The sequence below is a fragment of the Nelumbo lutea genome, chromosome 1, assembly GCF_056320005.1.
Source record: "Nelumbo lutea isolate HS-2025 chromosome 1, American lotus-T2T, whole genome shotgun sequence".
Lineage (NCBI taxonomy): Eukaryota > Viridiplantae > Streptophyta > Magnoliopsida > Proteales > Nelumbonaceae > Nelumbo > Nelumbo lutea.
The window spans coordinates 123,313,408-123,326,841 of NC_142684.1; the positions used below are offsets into that span (position 1 = coordinate 123,313,408).

At 37.3% G+C, this 13,434-nt stretch overlaps 1 protein-coding gene across 1 annotated transcript; it reads left to right on the forward strand.

The window, feature by feature from the left end:
* The first annotated feature begins 11,252 nt into the window (after positions 1-11,252).
* Positions 11,253-12,924, forward strand: MYBR1 (myb domain protein r1). The gene has a single exon (XM_088984198.1). The coding sequence runs from the start codon at positions 11,495-11,497 to the stop codon at positions 12,485-12,487; it is 993 nt and encodes a 330-aa protein (XP_088840324.1). The 5' UTR covers positions 11,253-11,494; the 3' UTR covers positions 12,488-12,924.
* The last annotated feature ends 510 nt before the right edge of the window (positions 12,925-13,434 follow it).

A 13,434-nucleotide genomic window follows, 5' to 3' on the forward strand; every position in this document is an offset into this window, starting at 1 on the left:
ACTATTTTTCCCCCTTTTAGATTTTTCCACTTAATTCTTGGGGCACCTATTTTCTTCTTTATTTCTCTTTCACTTCCTAATGCACACATCTACCACCACTAGTCTATGTTGCATTGTTAAGATTTCTCAGAAAACAACTCTACAACCTTTACACATTATTCCTTATGTTGTCCTTATAAGAAAAAAATCTATTTGAATTATGTTTAACCCACTTTTAAATATTATTAAATGTTCATTATTCTTTTGGAAATAGGTGTTTAAATTTGTCATATCATAAGCTAAAGCTACTTCAAAATCTAGTATTGTATTTCCTTATTCATTCTTCTCCCCAAACCCAAATCCTTCATTCACCATATCATATCCTATACTTTTTTTCCGTATATCCCATTTAAGTCTCCTCTTATAAAAGTCATCTCTTCACATGGGATTTCTTGGTTGAATCGTTCTAAATTTTCCCAAAATTTTCTTTACTTTTAGACCTACTTGAGATGCATAAATACTAATTATGTTAATGATTTTCCCACCAAAAACAAGTCTAATTAAAATTATTCTATCCCCAAATCGTTTAATATTTATAATGTCATTTTTAAATCCTTATTTACTATTATTAGTACACCATTTTTATTATTTACGTCTCCCTTATACCATAATTTGTAACCACCAATTTTTTCTTTATCTTTTTTACCCTTTCATTTAGTTTATAGAATACAACATTAACCCTTTTCATTTTCATAGTGTTCATTAATTCTATAGTTTTTCTTGTTAATGTTCTACGTTCCAAGTGGATAAACAAAGTCATGTTTCTTGGAACATCTTCTTTACTCACTCATATTCAGAAAGATGTGGGAACCCTTGCCTATTTGACACCACAACCGGGCATTTCCATGGCGTGCCACTTACAAGGACCACTCTAGCAAACCCTTACCCACTTAACACTACACTCGAGTTAGGGTGCAACGTGTCATTTCTAGAGAAGACCCTAGTATGAGAATAAAAGGCAAACCAATACCTATGCCACGAGAGTTTGACAAGAGTTTGGGTGCCAATTGCTGACCTGACACACCCTCCTCCTTTGTTCGGGCTTGGGACTGATAGTGTAAGACAAGTTCATGTTGGTAGAGTTCTTTAATTCTATAAAGCTAAAATTTGACATGTATAAGTGAAGAAATTAATTGGGACATTTTGGGTTGCCATATTTTCTTCTAGTTGTGATAGTTGAAGCTTGAAAGGCATTCTAGTTGTGATAGTTGTCATAGTTGGGACTAACAATATGATTAAAAATAAACTTATTTGCTTATACTTCTTTCCCGAGCGGAGCCGGTTGGGTTGGTTCGAACCCGATAGGACAATCGGTTATATGACGGCTCTCGTCGACCGCTCTATCCTTAGTTGGCATGCGGAAAGCAACAACGATATCGGCTTCTTCGCTCGAAAAGATAGTTCACTCTGACCATTGTTAAAGCAAGCCCTTTCATCCTTCCGGTAGTCGGGCGTAGCGCAATAACAATTATTATTATTAAATTCTATGTTCCATTTCTATCATAAATAAAAATAACTTTTATGTTCTCAAATGTTTTTGACAAAATTATGTGCATTTTTATTTTTGGTGTTCTATATTTTTTAAAATATTTATTATTCAATTATGATATTAGGGGTTTCTTAGAAAAGTTTGATTATTGAACCACCATCTAGATAGGAAAATAGCTTTGATTTCAGATTAGTTTTAAATTAGGAAAAATAATAGTCAGAACTGCCTGTTCATTTAAAATTAGGCTTCAGGTTAGTCCAAAAATCAACAAAACTCTGACAACCAGCTCTACATTTCAAATTATAAAAACCCCTACCATTTCATCAGAGGCTTATGTGGCTATTACCAATACAGAACTCTTAATCCATGTTGCACACAACAAAAAGCTTATACTTAAATTGCCCTTTAATGCTTGGTGATTGGAAAATAAGAAAATGGTTTTAGTTTCTCTCCCGCTCTCTCTCTCTCTCTCTATCATCTCTCTTTGCTCAATGACTGTGTGATTTGAAAATAAATATAAATGGTTTTTGGTTTCTATATTTACGCTCTCTCTATCAATTTCTCTTATTCTCTCTTTACCTATCGTTTTCCCTTAATCTCTCTCATTCTTTTTCCCGGTCAATCTCTCTTATCGTAATTTCTATTATTCTCCCTCAGTTTCTCTCACTCTCTTTCTCTTGTTCTTTTTTTTTTATTTTCTTACACACTTATATGGTATTAATCAGACCATATAAAAGAGCATGAGACCAAAATGGTATAGTTTAAAAATTATTACACCAATTTGATAAATGTTCACAAGAAGCTCTTGGCTATGAAACTTACACTAACTTGATAGAAATTTATAACTTGATTGTACAAGTGGTTGGTCCCTTTACGATGTGATTAATATTATAAAAGTTTGTAAGAAAAATAAAAAAGAATGAGAAAGGTAATGGGAGAAAGACTGAGGGAGAACGATAGTGATTGAGAGAGAGAGAGAGAGAGAGAGAGAGAGAGAGAGAAACTAAGGTTTTGATTTGGCTACATACCGAAGCTGGGAGTGTGGGAGATCCAGAGATGACTGCGAGAGTGAAAGAGAAGGGAGGGAAATCGAGAGACAGGGGGAGCGGGAGAGAAACTGAAAACCTATTTTCGGTATAGGCTTTTTTTGTATCCAACATGGATTAAGAGTCCCATGTTGTCAACAACCATATAAGCCATTGATGACATGGCGAGAGTTTTTGTAATTTGAAATGTAGAGTTGATTGTTAGAGTTTTGTTGGTTTCTGGAATAGCCTACAACCTAATTTTAAATGTATAATCAACTTCGACTATAATTTTCCCTTTAAATTATATATTTCATTTACATTATATAAATAATTGTTACTTGTCACACTTAATTTTTATTTAATTTTTGTTTGTCTATGATATCATTTGACCCAAACACTAACCCACCACTCGAAAAGAAAAATAGTTTGATTTCTTGGTTGACATTAAATTTTGTATTACATTTCCATCATTGATTTTTTTTTCTTTTGTATAATACTTATTTTTGTTCAATATAATGAATGCATAATGTAGGCAGGGTAAGGTTTGGTTGGGGAGCAGTCTCTTTGAAAGACAGAGGAAGGCCTGTGAGAAGGAAGAAAAGATGTTCTCTAGATTAGGGATGCACGGTGGGAAAATTAGGGCATACTCGGGAGTACTGGGTGATGAATGCTTAGGATCGGATGATTCCTGATACGAGGAGGATCTCTATTTATGGAAGAGACCTGAGATCCTAAAAGGTAGGGGATGAGAATATTCGCTCCGTATTGGGGAAGGGAATATTTGATTCCCTGTCAATTATTGGATGGGCTACTAGGGTATTGCCACATGTCTCATGAGGATCTTCTCAAGGATCGACTTTCCTTATCCTTAAGATCTCTCATTACTCACGTGTGCTAGTGCCTTTTTGCGCATCAGAACTAGTCCTTCGTGGCATCGGTGACGTCACCATTCGGCAGTTGGCACTTTTCTAATTCCATGTGGCGGCTCACAGTGTCTTTTACTGTTGTGGGTTCCACGTGTCTTCAGGCATATGCGGACCTCATCATGGGCTCAGGCAGCGCCCCTTCTAACCTGTTGTTGTGAGCGAGTTCACGGGTTGTGGGTTCATCGCACGCCTTAGTGGGTGTAGCTTCATCGCACATTTAGTTGGGCTTGTGGCCCTCAGATGGGTACGGTTGTGGTTTCTTTAGGTTCGAGTGCTAACTAGACTCGGTGAACTATTGTTTTATTGCGATTATTGTGATATGTATTGCAAGTTAATCGCAAGGATATTGGTGTGTTGCGGGTTCATCGTAGCGTAGAGTTTAGTTGTGAGATTCTCGCATGCATTTTTGTGGTGTTAATCTTGATGTTTGGCATTCTGAGGGTCCGAGTGAGCGCCACATTACCTACACATAATATTAGAGATGTACCCAATATTTTATTTTATATAAATATGTAACATTAGATATGTGCCCAAAAATTTCTCTATCTTTTTTTATTTATTTATTTGTGTGATTCTTTGTATTTTATATTTTTAAAAATTTTATTATTTGACTATGACATCATTTCCTTTCTAGGTTGATTTTAAATTTGACATTCCATTTTCATCATTAATAAAAATACTTCTTACGTTTCATACTTATTTATTTTAAATTCTTTATTATTTAATTATTGAATTATTTATTAATCCATTTGACCCCAAATAATCGAATTGCTTGCCCACCACTGGGAGGGAAGAAAATGGTTTTGTTTTCAAATTACTTTTCAAAATATTTATTTTTATACTATTAAAATTAATATTGTGGATTTAATTACAAGAATTTAATGATAAAAAATATATATTTTAAGTATAAGATTTAATGAGAGAGAATAGGAAAATATTTTTATTTCCAATTGGTTTTAATATTTACATTCAATTTCCATCATTAATATAAATATTTCTTATTTATCTTATTTATTATTGTTTAATATGTATGTTGAAAATGTTCTCAAATTTTTTTAATTTCTATTTTTTTTTCATTTTATCTTTTTAATTTATTACCACCATCTAGATGAAAATTCTATTTTTTCTAGGTTGATTTTTAAAGTATAAGCTTTTATATTTATTGGAATTATTAATTTATTAATTATAGATTTAATTAATAGAACTTAATGATGAGAAGAAAACAAAAATAACTTAAATATAAGATTCATTGAACATGAATTCAAGTTAATAAATTAAATAATGGATTTATTGAGAGGGAATTGAATGCATTGAATATCATAAAATTACCTCTTTTCAACTCATTTAATATCAACAACTGATTACCCTATTTGCCCTCACTTTTTATCAATAAATTTAAATGTAGAGGGGTAAATTTTGTTCTAAAAAAAATTCAGATATATTCTTGAGGCCTTTCGTGCTTTTTAAAGTAGTATAGATTTTTAATTTACTAATCTTAAGGTCTATTTACTTCACAGTTAGAAGCAAAATCAGAATCAGAATCAAAATGGTCTATTTCTATAATCTGTTGATCAAAACAAGAATCGAAGTAGAAATTGGAATGAACATGAATGAGATTTCAGTTTTATGGGATGAAGAAGAATTGAGCATTCCACTAAGAATGAAAATGAGACCATTGGTGCATTTTAAAGTAGTATAGATTTTTAATTTATTAATCTTAAGATCTATTTACTTCACAGTTAGAAGCAAAATCAGAATCAGAATCAGAATGGTCTATTTCTCTAATCTGTTGATTGAAACAAAAATTGAAGTAGAAATTGGAATGAACAAGAATGAGATTTCATTTTTATGGGATGAAGAACATTCCACTAAGAATGAAAATTAGAATAATTGGAATCAAAATGACACATTCTAATTTCGATTCCAAACCCCAATTCCTACAAATCAAACGGGCTTCTATATTGTTGGTTTCAAGATTGATAGGAACTAAGATGTCAGTTTATTTTATTATATTTATTTATTTATTTTTGGTTCTTGTAAGAAGTCAGTTGACTGATGATAAAAGATAAACGAAAGAAATTAAAAACCAACTTGGTGCTCTGTATCTATTTGGTGGTTGCGGTATCAATTGAAAACTCTGGTCCACTTGTTTTCTCAACGCTACACGTGAAAGACTTTAAAATAAAAATTAAAAAAGAATGTTATATTTTGAAATTAAAGGCAAATTGCAAGAGAAGTGCAACCAAAAAAAGGTTGGGTTCTTGCAACTTAATTATCATTATGTACACGTGACAACATAAGTGAATAATTCGGTCATGCCACGTCAATCTCCAGGCTGTAAAATTTGAAAATAATTTCCTCGTGGACTTCTAGGCCGACCCACTTGGGCCCTTCTCTTTTATCAAACGACAAATGCACGACTTACAAGATCAATACGTATAGGACCCATGAATAACTCTAGGGTTTGTCCTTTTCTTAACGCATCTGGCCGTACCACTACCAAATAAATCTTGGTTCGGGATTCCGTTCAAATTCAACCAATTCTTTTACATATCTCTATCTAAACTTAAGGTGTATAAATCAGACGATCAAGAATAATTTGATTTACACAACACGTGGCAAGGTCTGGGGCCCAAGTTACGAACGGCTTGTCCTATACTCCTATGACGAAGCCCTAGACACTCTCTGTTTTATTTGTGTATCTTGTCCTATATTTTTTTGATTTTTTATATTCGGAAATAAATAAAAAATAATATTTTTACTCACTCATAAAAAATAAGTTGCGGAAAGGCATGATATCCAAAGAGCTTTGACCAATTAAAATTCTCTTACAAAATTTTCCGATATCATATGTTCCTAATATCATTTTCAGTGTCGTATATGGTTTAGTATATAGTTCACAAATTTACATTTAAATATCAAATATAATGCATGGTTAATATTTATTTACACACTTAAATTGTTTTTGTATCATTATTGTTAAGTTTGGGGTTTATTTTGAGAAAGGAAAAATCTATGATTCTAAAAAGACATCATATACCCAAAAGGCTTTGAACAATGAAAACCTCATGAGTTTGGTTATAAGTTTTTCGGTATCGTGTCTTCTCAACATTAAAATCTAACCTTTTGAGAAATTTTATCGTCACATCACATCAGATATACTACTTCTAAAAATTAAATGCTTTGGTTTGGTGTTGGCATTTAGCATTTGATAAAAAGAAATGCTAATGATACTATAATTTAATATTAGAGTAAAATACAAAAACCTTCTCTGAATTTTCTGACAATTATAAAAACCTCCCCTATAGTTTTATTTTAACAAAAAACTCTCTCTATTTTTGAAAAAAATTGATAAAAACCTTCCTTCTCTTAATAATAAGACGAAAAGGGTTAAATTAATGATTAATTTTTTTCAAATACCCATTTTATCTTTTTTGTATTTTAGCCTAATAAATAATGTCATAGGTTCGAGATCAACACGGGACGGGCCAGACCACTCCACTAGACTTCATGCTTCAAAATAGCAGAGGACGTGGCACAGGCCCTGGCATATATAACATTAAGCATACAGGCTCGTTCACGGCAACCTCAAGTCCTCCAATGTAACTCTTGGGTCCTGACTTTGAGGCTTGTCTCACCGGTTACTACCTCGCCATGCTCACCGATACCTCCTCTAAAGATGAAACCCCTGACTCCGCCAGATATAGGGCCCCTGAGGCTTGTAAGTCCAATCGTCGAGCCACCTCCAAATCGGATGTCTACATCTATGGCGTTCTCCTACTGGAACTTCTGACTAGAAAACCTCCCTCCCAGCATCCCATGCTCACCGATACCTCCTCTATAGAAATCCAAGACTAATCCATCGAGTGATTCATTTAATGAAGCTCCAAACAGAGCAATACTATTAAAATTCTACAAAACAATACTACTAAGAATTTGAATGAAAAGAGAGAAACCTTCTGGATGAGTACGTCTGAAAACAAAGCAATACTGATAAAATAATGATCGGAACCCGTGTGCATTAAAATATTGTTAAAACAATGAACGAAAGATCAATGTCAAAATAATGACCAAAATTCGTGTACACTAAAATACTGTTTAAACCGATCAATAATCTCAAAACAATGAACCAAAGATCAGTGTCAAAATAATGGCCGAAAGAGGAACAGTAAGAAATCGGCTTGTGATGTGTTCACTCACTTGGCTAAATACGTTTGAAAGGGGAAGAAAAGGACGAAAAAAACGGCTTGTGTTGTGTTCATCGAAACCCTTGTGTGTTCGTTCCTCCTGTCCTCTTCAAATTGGAAAAATAGAAAATAGGATAATAAGAGGGTAAAGAGGTATAATATGCCAATAGGGGTATTTTAGTAAAAATAGAAGTAAATTTATTTGTAGAAGGGTAAAATAGGTATTTAAAATAAAGTTAATCATCAATTTAACGTTTTCCGTATTAGTCATTAACGAAAGAGAGGTTTTTGTCAAGTTTTTTAAAAATAGATCGGAGATTTTTGTTAAAGTAAAACTATAAGAGAGGTTTTTATGATTGTCAGAAATTTCAGGAGAGGTTTTTATATTTCATCCTTAATATTAAAATGAAAATTTTATATAAAGAAAATTCTATGATACGAAAAAGATATGATATGGAAAGAGTTTTGACTAAACAAAACCCATCCATCAATTTTGATAAATAACACCTGATTCCTTACTGATGGAGCGCGATCCGGCCGGTCTTAGCTGTCCGCTGCCTTGCTTCTGAACGGGGTAGCAGGGAACCTGAAACGGAGGAGATGGAGAAGCTCCGAGGGGAACCCGGTGTAGAGGCTCCGAAGCTCAAGTTAGAATCCTTCAAAAGCAAAGTAATACCAGATAGCGCAAAGTTTGCATACCTCCGTTGTCGGGGGGCAGGTGGCTCTTATAGTCACTTCGTGCACTCGTCCCGGGGCCCTTGTCAGGTCAAGTATGATTACCCTTGTGCTTGTCAATTCGGCCGTCGTCCTTTCTGTTGAGACAGAACCGTCACTACCTAACCATCATCTAAATGGAGATGGCGGTGTCAGTGGCGGTGGCAGGTGGCCGTTTAGGGTGCTACCGCCAAACGTCAGATCCCAAGTCAGTCAGGCGCGGTGCCCTTGGGCACGAACTTCCTTAGTGTTAGGCGTGGTACGACTTGTTTGGTTTCCGTGCCAAGTGATGCGAAGTGCTGAGCGAGGCGGTCTTGAGCTTGGAGGTGTCTACAGGTCAGTTCGGCGAGGTGTATCCTGAACTGTTACAAGGTGGGTCAGTTTGGCGAAGTGTATCCCGAACTGTTACAGAGGGTCAGTTCGACAAAGTGTATCCCGAGCTGTTACAAGGGTCAGTTCGGCAACGTGTGTTCCGAGCTGTTACAAGGTGGGTCAGTTCGGCGAAGTGTATCCTGAGCTGTTACAAGGGTCAGTTCGGCGAAGTGTGTCTCCTTGTTCCCGCCTAGGCTTGACCCATTTTGCCGAGCTGTTGTTTCTTCCACATGTCACATAATAGAGAGGTTGAGCCAAATCTTCCTTCGTCACTTATTAATAAATCCAAGTATTGATGAATAATAAACATTGTGCTATTTTATCAAATATTTGTATTAATAAATCCAAGTAAAAATGATACTAAATACATCCTCACGTTAAACATTTTTCCTTTTTTTTTTTGACCTCATTGGCCAATCAACGTGGTAATCATCCCCACTTCCCCGTCTCCTTTAACCCCAACCCTAGTTAGAGGAGTATCTATGCAGTAATGATTAATGAATCAGAAATCCTATCAGTTGAATTGAGCCACCATCGGTTGGTGGCCTCAAGTCAAACATGAATTCTTCATGTAATATCCTTTAATAACCTAATCCACTCTTAAACGATAGACCCTCATAGCTTTCTCCCTAAGGCTCAAAATCAATACTGAGGGGTACAATTGTAAATTGAGAATGGAACTGTATTTGTATGTTGGCGAAAAGTAGTACAAAGCCACACGTGTGCCTGTGATATTTCGGTTCCTGCATTTATACTCGTCTCTCCCCTGGGTCAGGCAAGAGGACTCAGGAGGCTCGGCAGTCGGCAAGGAAAGAGTCCATCCCTTCCTCTCTGCCTGCCTCGAGCGATGACCGACGGATGTTAGTGGGGGCTTAAGCACATGACCTTGTACAAGTGGCACGTGTCATAATCACTATAGGACAAATTAGGTTCAACCAAAGTGAAGTAAAAAAAGTAATACGTTTATGTGGCGCGTTACCGGTTTTGCCACTTGTCCCCACGCATCGGCTACATGCTAAAAAGTACGATTCCCCATATCTCTCTCCCCTTCTTTTTGTTGCTTTCCTTGCCCTTTTATTTCCTTCTTTCATTTTTTTTGTTTCCGATTTTTCGGTTTTTCTTCCGAAATGCATTCCCACTGCCCAGCGCCAGTGGTGCATGGTCAATTGGTCCATGGCCCATGATCCCGCCAGAGCCCATTATCCCAACTCCGCGCCGCGCTCCCCCTCGGCCGTTAGACGGTTATCGCAGTTAGATGGTTTATTGAGTTTCTCCCGACTGGAGAATCTGCACTTAAACCAGCTTAAAACGTAAAGAAGTTGGAAGTTTCGGATCCCACGACTAGATAGATATTACCCACCGACCCATTGGAAGATTAGTCAAAGTTTCCAGAACGGAAATCATAAAAAAATGAAATGGGGAAGCGTCCAGCATCCATCCATAACAATATTAAGATAGCAGCAAGAGTAGGCAAGAGCAAAAGCATTAGTAGGTAGTAAGTAGGTACGACGTACGAGTAACAGAAACGGATACGGATCGGCCGTTTATGCTATCTCTTGCATTAAATTATTAAATGATGCTCCTCATGAGTCGTCAGTCCTCCTCAGTCCTCTCCCCCTCTCAAATTTAATTAATCATTTCTTAATCCATTTCAAAATTTAAAAACTGATTTTTTTTTAAATAATCAGAATTCAGATTTCATCAGAAAGCATGCAGGAGCAGAAGCGGAAGCAGCAGGAGGGAAGCAAGTTGGAAAGTCACTTATCTTCAAGTGAAGTGTACTGTTGGTACAGGTGAAGAGGTGAAAGCAGTCGGTTTTGGCAGTTCTAAAAAGGGGGTCCGTCACCGGCTCGTGTCGGTGAATGGGCGAAGGCCGTTAGGGAGTGGCAGGTTTACAGGCTGGACTGACAGGATGGCAGTAATGATCCGCCCTCCGATTCGGCGACCGCTCTCGTCGTTATTTGCCAGTTCAGCACTTCCGTGCGGCCGTTCTGATAAAGAAAAATCCCTCACGAAATGCTCTCCAGCCTGGCTCAGTCAAATTCATCCGCTCCCAACCGTACTTCCTAACTTATCGATATTTTACGATTTTCTCGCGATAACTTTGTCTGCCGATAATCCTTCTTTTTTTGTTTTTTTTTTCTATTTCTATTTATATTTATTGTCCAGAATTTTTAAATTTTCAAGTTTTAACCACTGTATTTGTATAAGATAAGTGTGTAACCTTCCAGGCTTCAATCGAATAAAAAAAAAAAAAAGAAAAAAAACAGCACAGAGTTATCTCGAGAAATTAAAACTTAAAAGTGATATTGGATGTGACAATGTAAATCAGGTCAGTGGTGGGGAGACGCGTGTCTCATGACAGCTGTATGCAAGTGCAACCGCCTGCCTGGAAGAAACCCGGTGTTCATAACGCCTATAACCGGTCACGGCAACCGGCTCCTTCGGTAATCTCTATCCTTCCGTTATATACCATTCCACTCCTACCCCCATGGCCCTTTCCTCTACTCCTTATAACACACCAGAAGGTTCAAGGCTTGAGGAGCCAACTCCCTACCTCTCTCTCTCTCTCTCTACTGCGCCTCCCAAACCTCATCTTCTCGTAACCCGTCTTTCATCTCTCTTTCTCCTCGATTTCTATTGGAAGGGATTATTAGTATTTAGGGTTTTAACTGTGTATCTATTTAGGGTTAGGGTTTTTTCTTTAACGGAAAAAAGCGTTATCCATATTCGTCCCCAATGTCTTCTTCTTCAAGGAAAGATCAAGATCGGATCAAAGGACCATGGAGTCCAGAGGAAGATGACGCGTTGCAGAAGCTTGTTCAGAAGCATGGGCCGAGAAACTGGTCTCTGATAAGTAAATCAATTCCCGGTAGATCTGGCAAGTCTTGTCGTCTCCGGTGGTGTAACCAGCTCTCTCCCCAGGTGGAACACCGCGCTTTCACGCCGGAGGAAGATGAGACGATCATCCGAGCACATGCCAAGTTCGGCAACAAATGGGCGACGATTGCTCGTCTTCTCTCCGGTCGCACCGACAACGCGATTAAGAACCATTGGAATTCGACTCTGAAGCGCAAATGCTCATCCATGACCGATGAAGATAGTGTCGATGGGCATGTGAACCAGCCTTTGAAGAGATCGGTGAGCGCGGGCGCCGCCATTCCGCCTGTCTCTGCCCTCTATCTAAGTAGCCCAAGCAGCCCCTCTGTATCTGATGTTAGCGATTCGAGCCTTCCCGTGATATCTCCTTCTCATGTCTACCGACCTGTTGCAAGGACAGGAGGGATTTTGCCTCCTCAGCAACAGCAGCAGCCACAACTCGAAACGTCCTCGTCGACCAACGATCCACCGACGTCCCTGAGTCTCTCCCTCCCTGGAGCCGACTCGTGCGAGGCTTCAAATCATGTCCCCGGATCCAACCATGCAACAAATCCCAGTCAACCTAGTCAGCTGGCTTCTTCCTTGTCCCTGCCCCCTCCTACGGTTGTACCATTGCAACAGGTTTCTCAGCCGCCTCACCATACCGAGTACAACGAGTTCGCGACGTCGGCACCGCCGGCCGAGAAGCCCTTCATGCCGTTCAGTCCAGAGTTTCTATCAGTGATGCAAGAGATGATCAAGAAAGAAGTCAGGAACTACATGTTGGGACTTGAGCAGAATGGTCTTTGTTTCCGTGCTGATGGAATTAGGAATGCTGTAGTGAAGCGTATTGGCATCAGCAAGATCGAGTAGTGTAATCAAGGCTCTGAAGATAGTGAATATAGTGGGAGGGAGCTCGACTGCTCGAGAGAGAATGAGAAAGAAAAACAATCTTGTTTTTTTTTCTCTCTTCTCGTTTATCATTTCATACAGAATAATTTTGCTCATGTACAGAAAACAGAGATGGAGAAAGATCCAGGGATCAAATATGTGGAATTAAAAGAAGGAAACAAGAGTAACCCAGATGGTTATCTTAAGTCAGAAGAACTGAAGGGAAAAAAAGAGTCTCCTTGAACAAAGACAAAGAAAAGAACGAACTTTCTCTTTCTCCGGCCTCGTTCACCAGTTTTAGAAAAGGAGGGAAAAAACAAAATGCAAGAAAAAAACCTTCAATGGAATCCAAGTTCATTTTAGTATCTACTTTTAGGTTTTTTAAATTAAAATTAAATATAATAGTTTCGTTTATTTCAGCTTTGGACGATTTCCTTTTTCATTCTAAGTTTTTCTTCGTTGAGAACCTTCAATAGTTTGCAATGCCAAGTTGAGGAGACGTACACAGAAAGATGAAAGTGGGGAAAGTTGAGGCCGAAAAGCATCAACTTAAGAGACTTATTCGTTACATACATATAGTATGGAATAGATTTATTTGAGAAGTATAAACTGTGTTTGTTGAAATGATGAACCATAGACGAAAGGGTACCTAGGTTCGAATTTAATGGAGAATTTTTTAAGAATAAACTGTGGATAATGTTAGTTGCAGTTGAAAAAATAAAATAAATTAATGGAAAATTGTGTGGATTGGCACTAGCAGTTGAGAAAAAGATAATTTACTAAGAGAGATGCGTTGGATTATGATTTGAGATTTCTAAAGGGGTTATTGTAATTGATTTGGTAGTTTCAACAGATACGAAATTCAAAAATTTCAAGGCAGAGTGCTTATAGACACTTTGTTGATAGATTAATTGATTGGTATCTTGTCT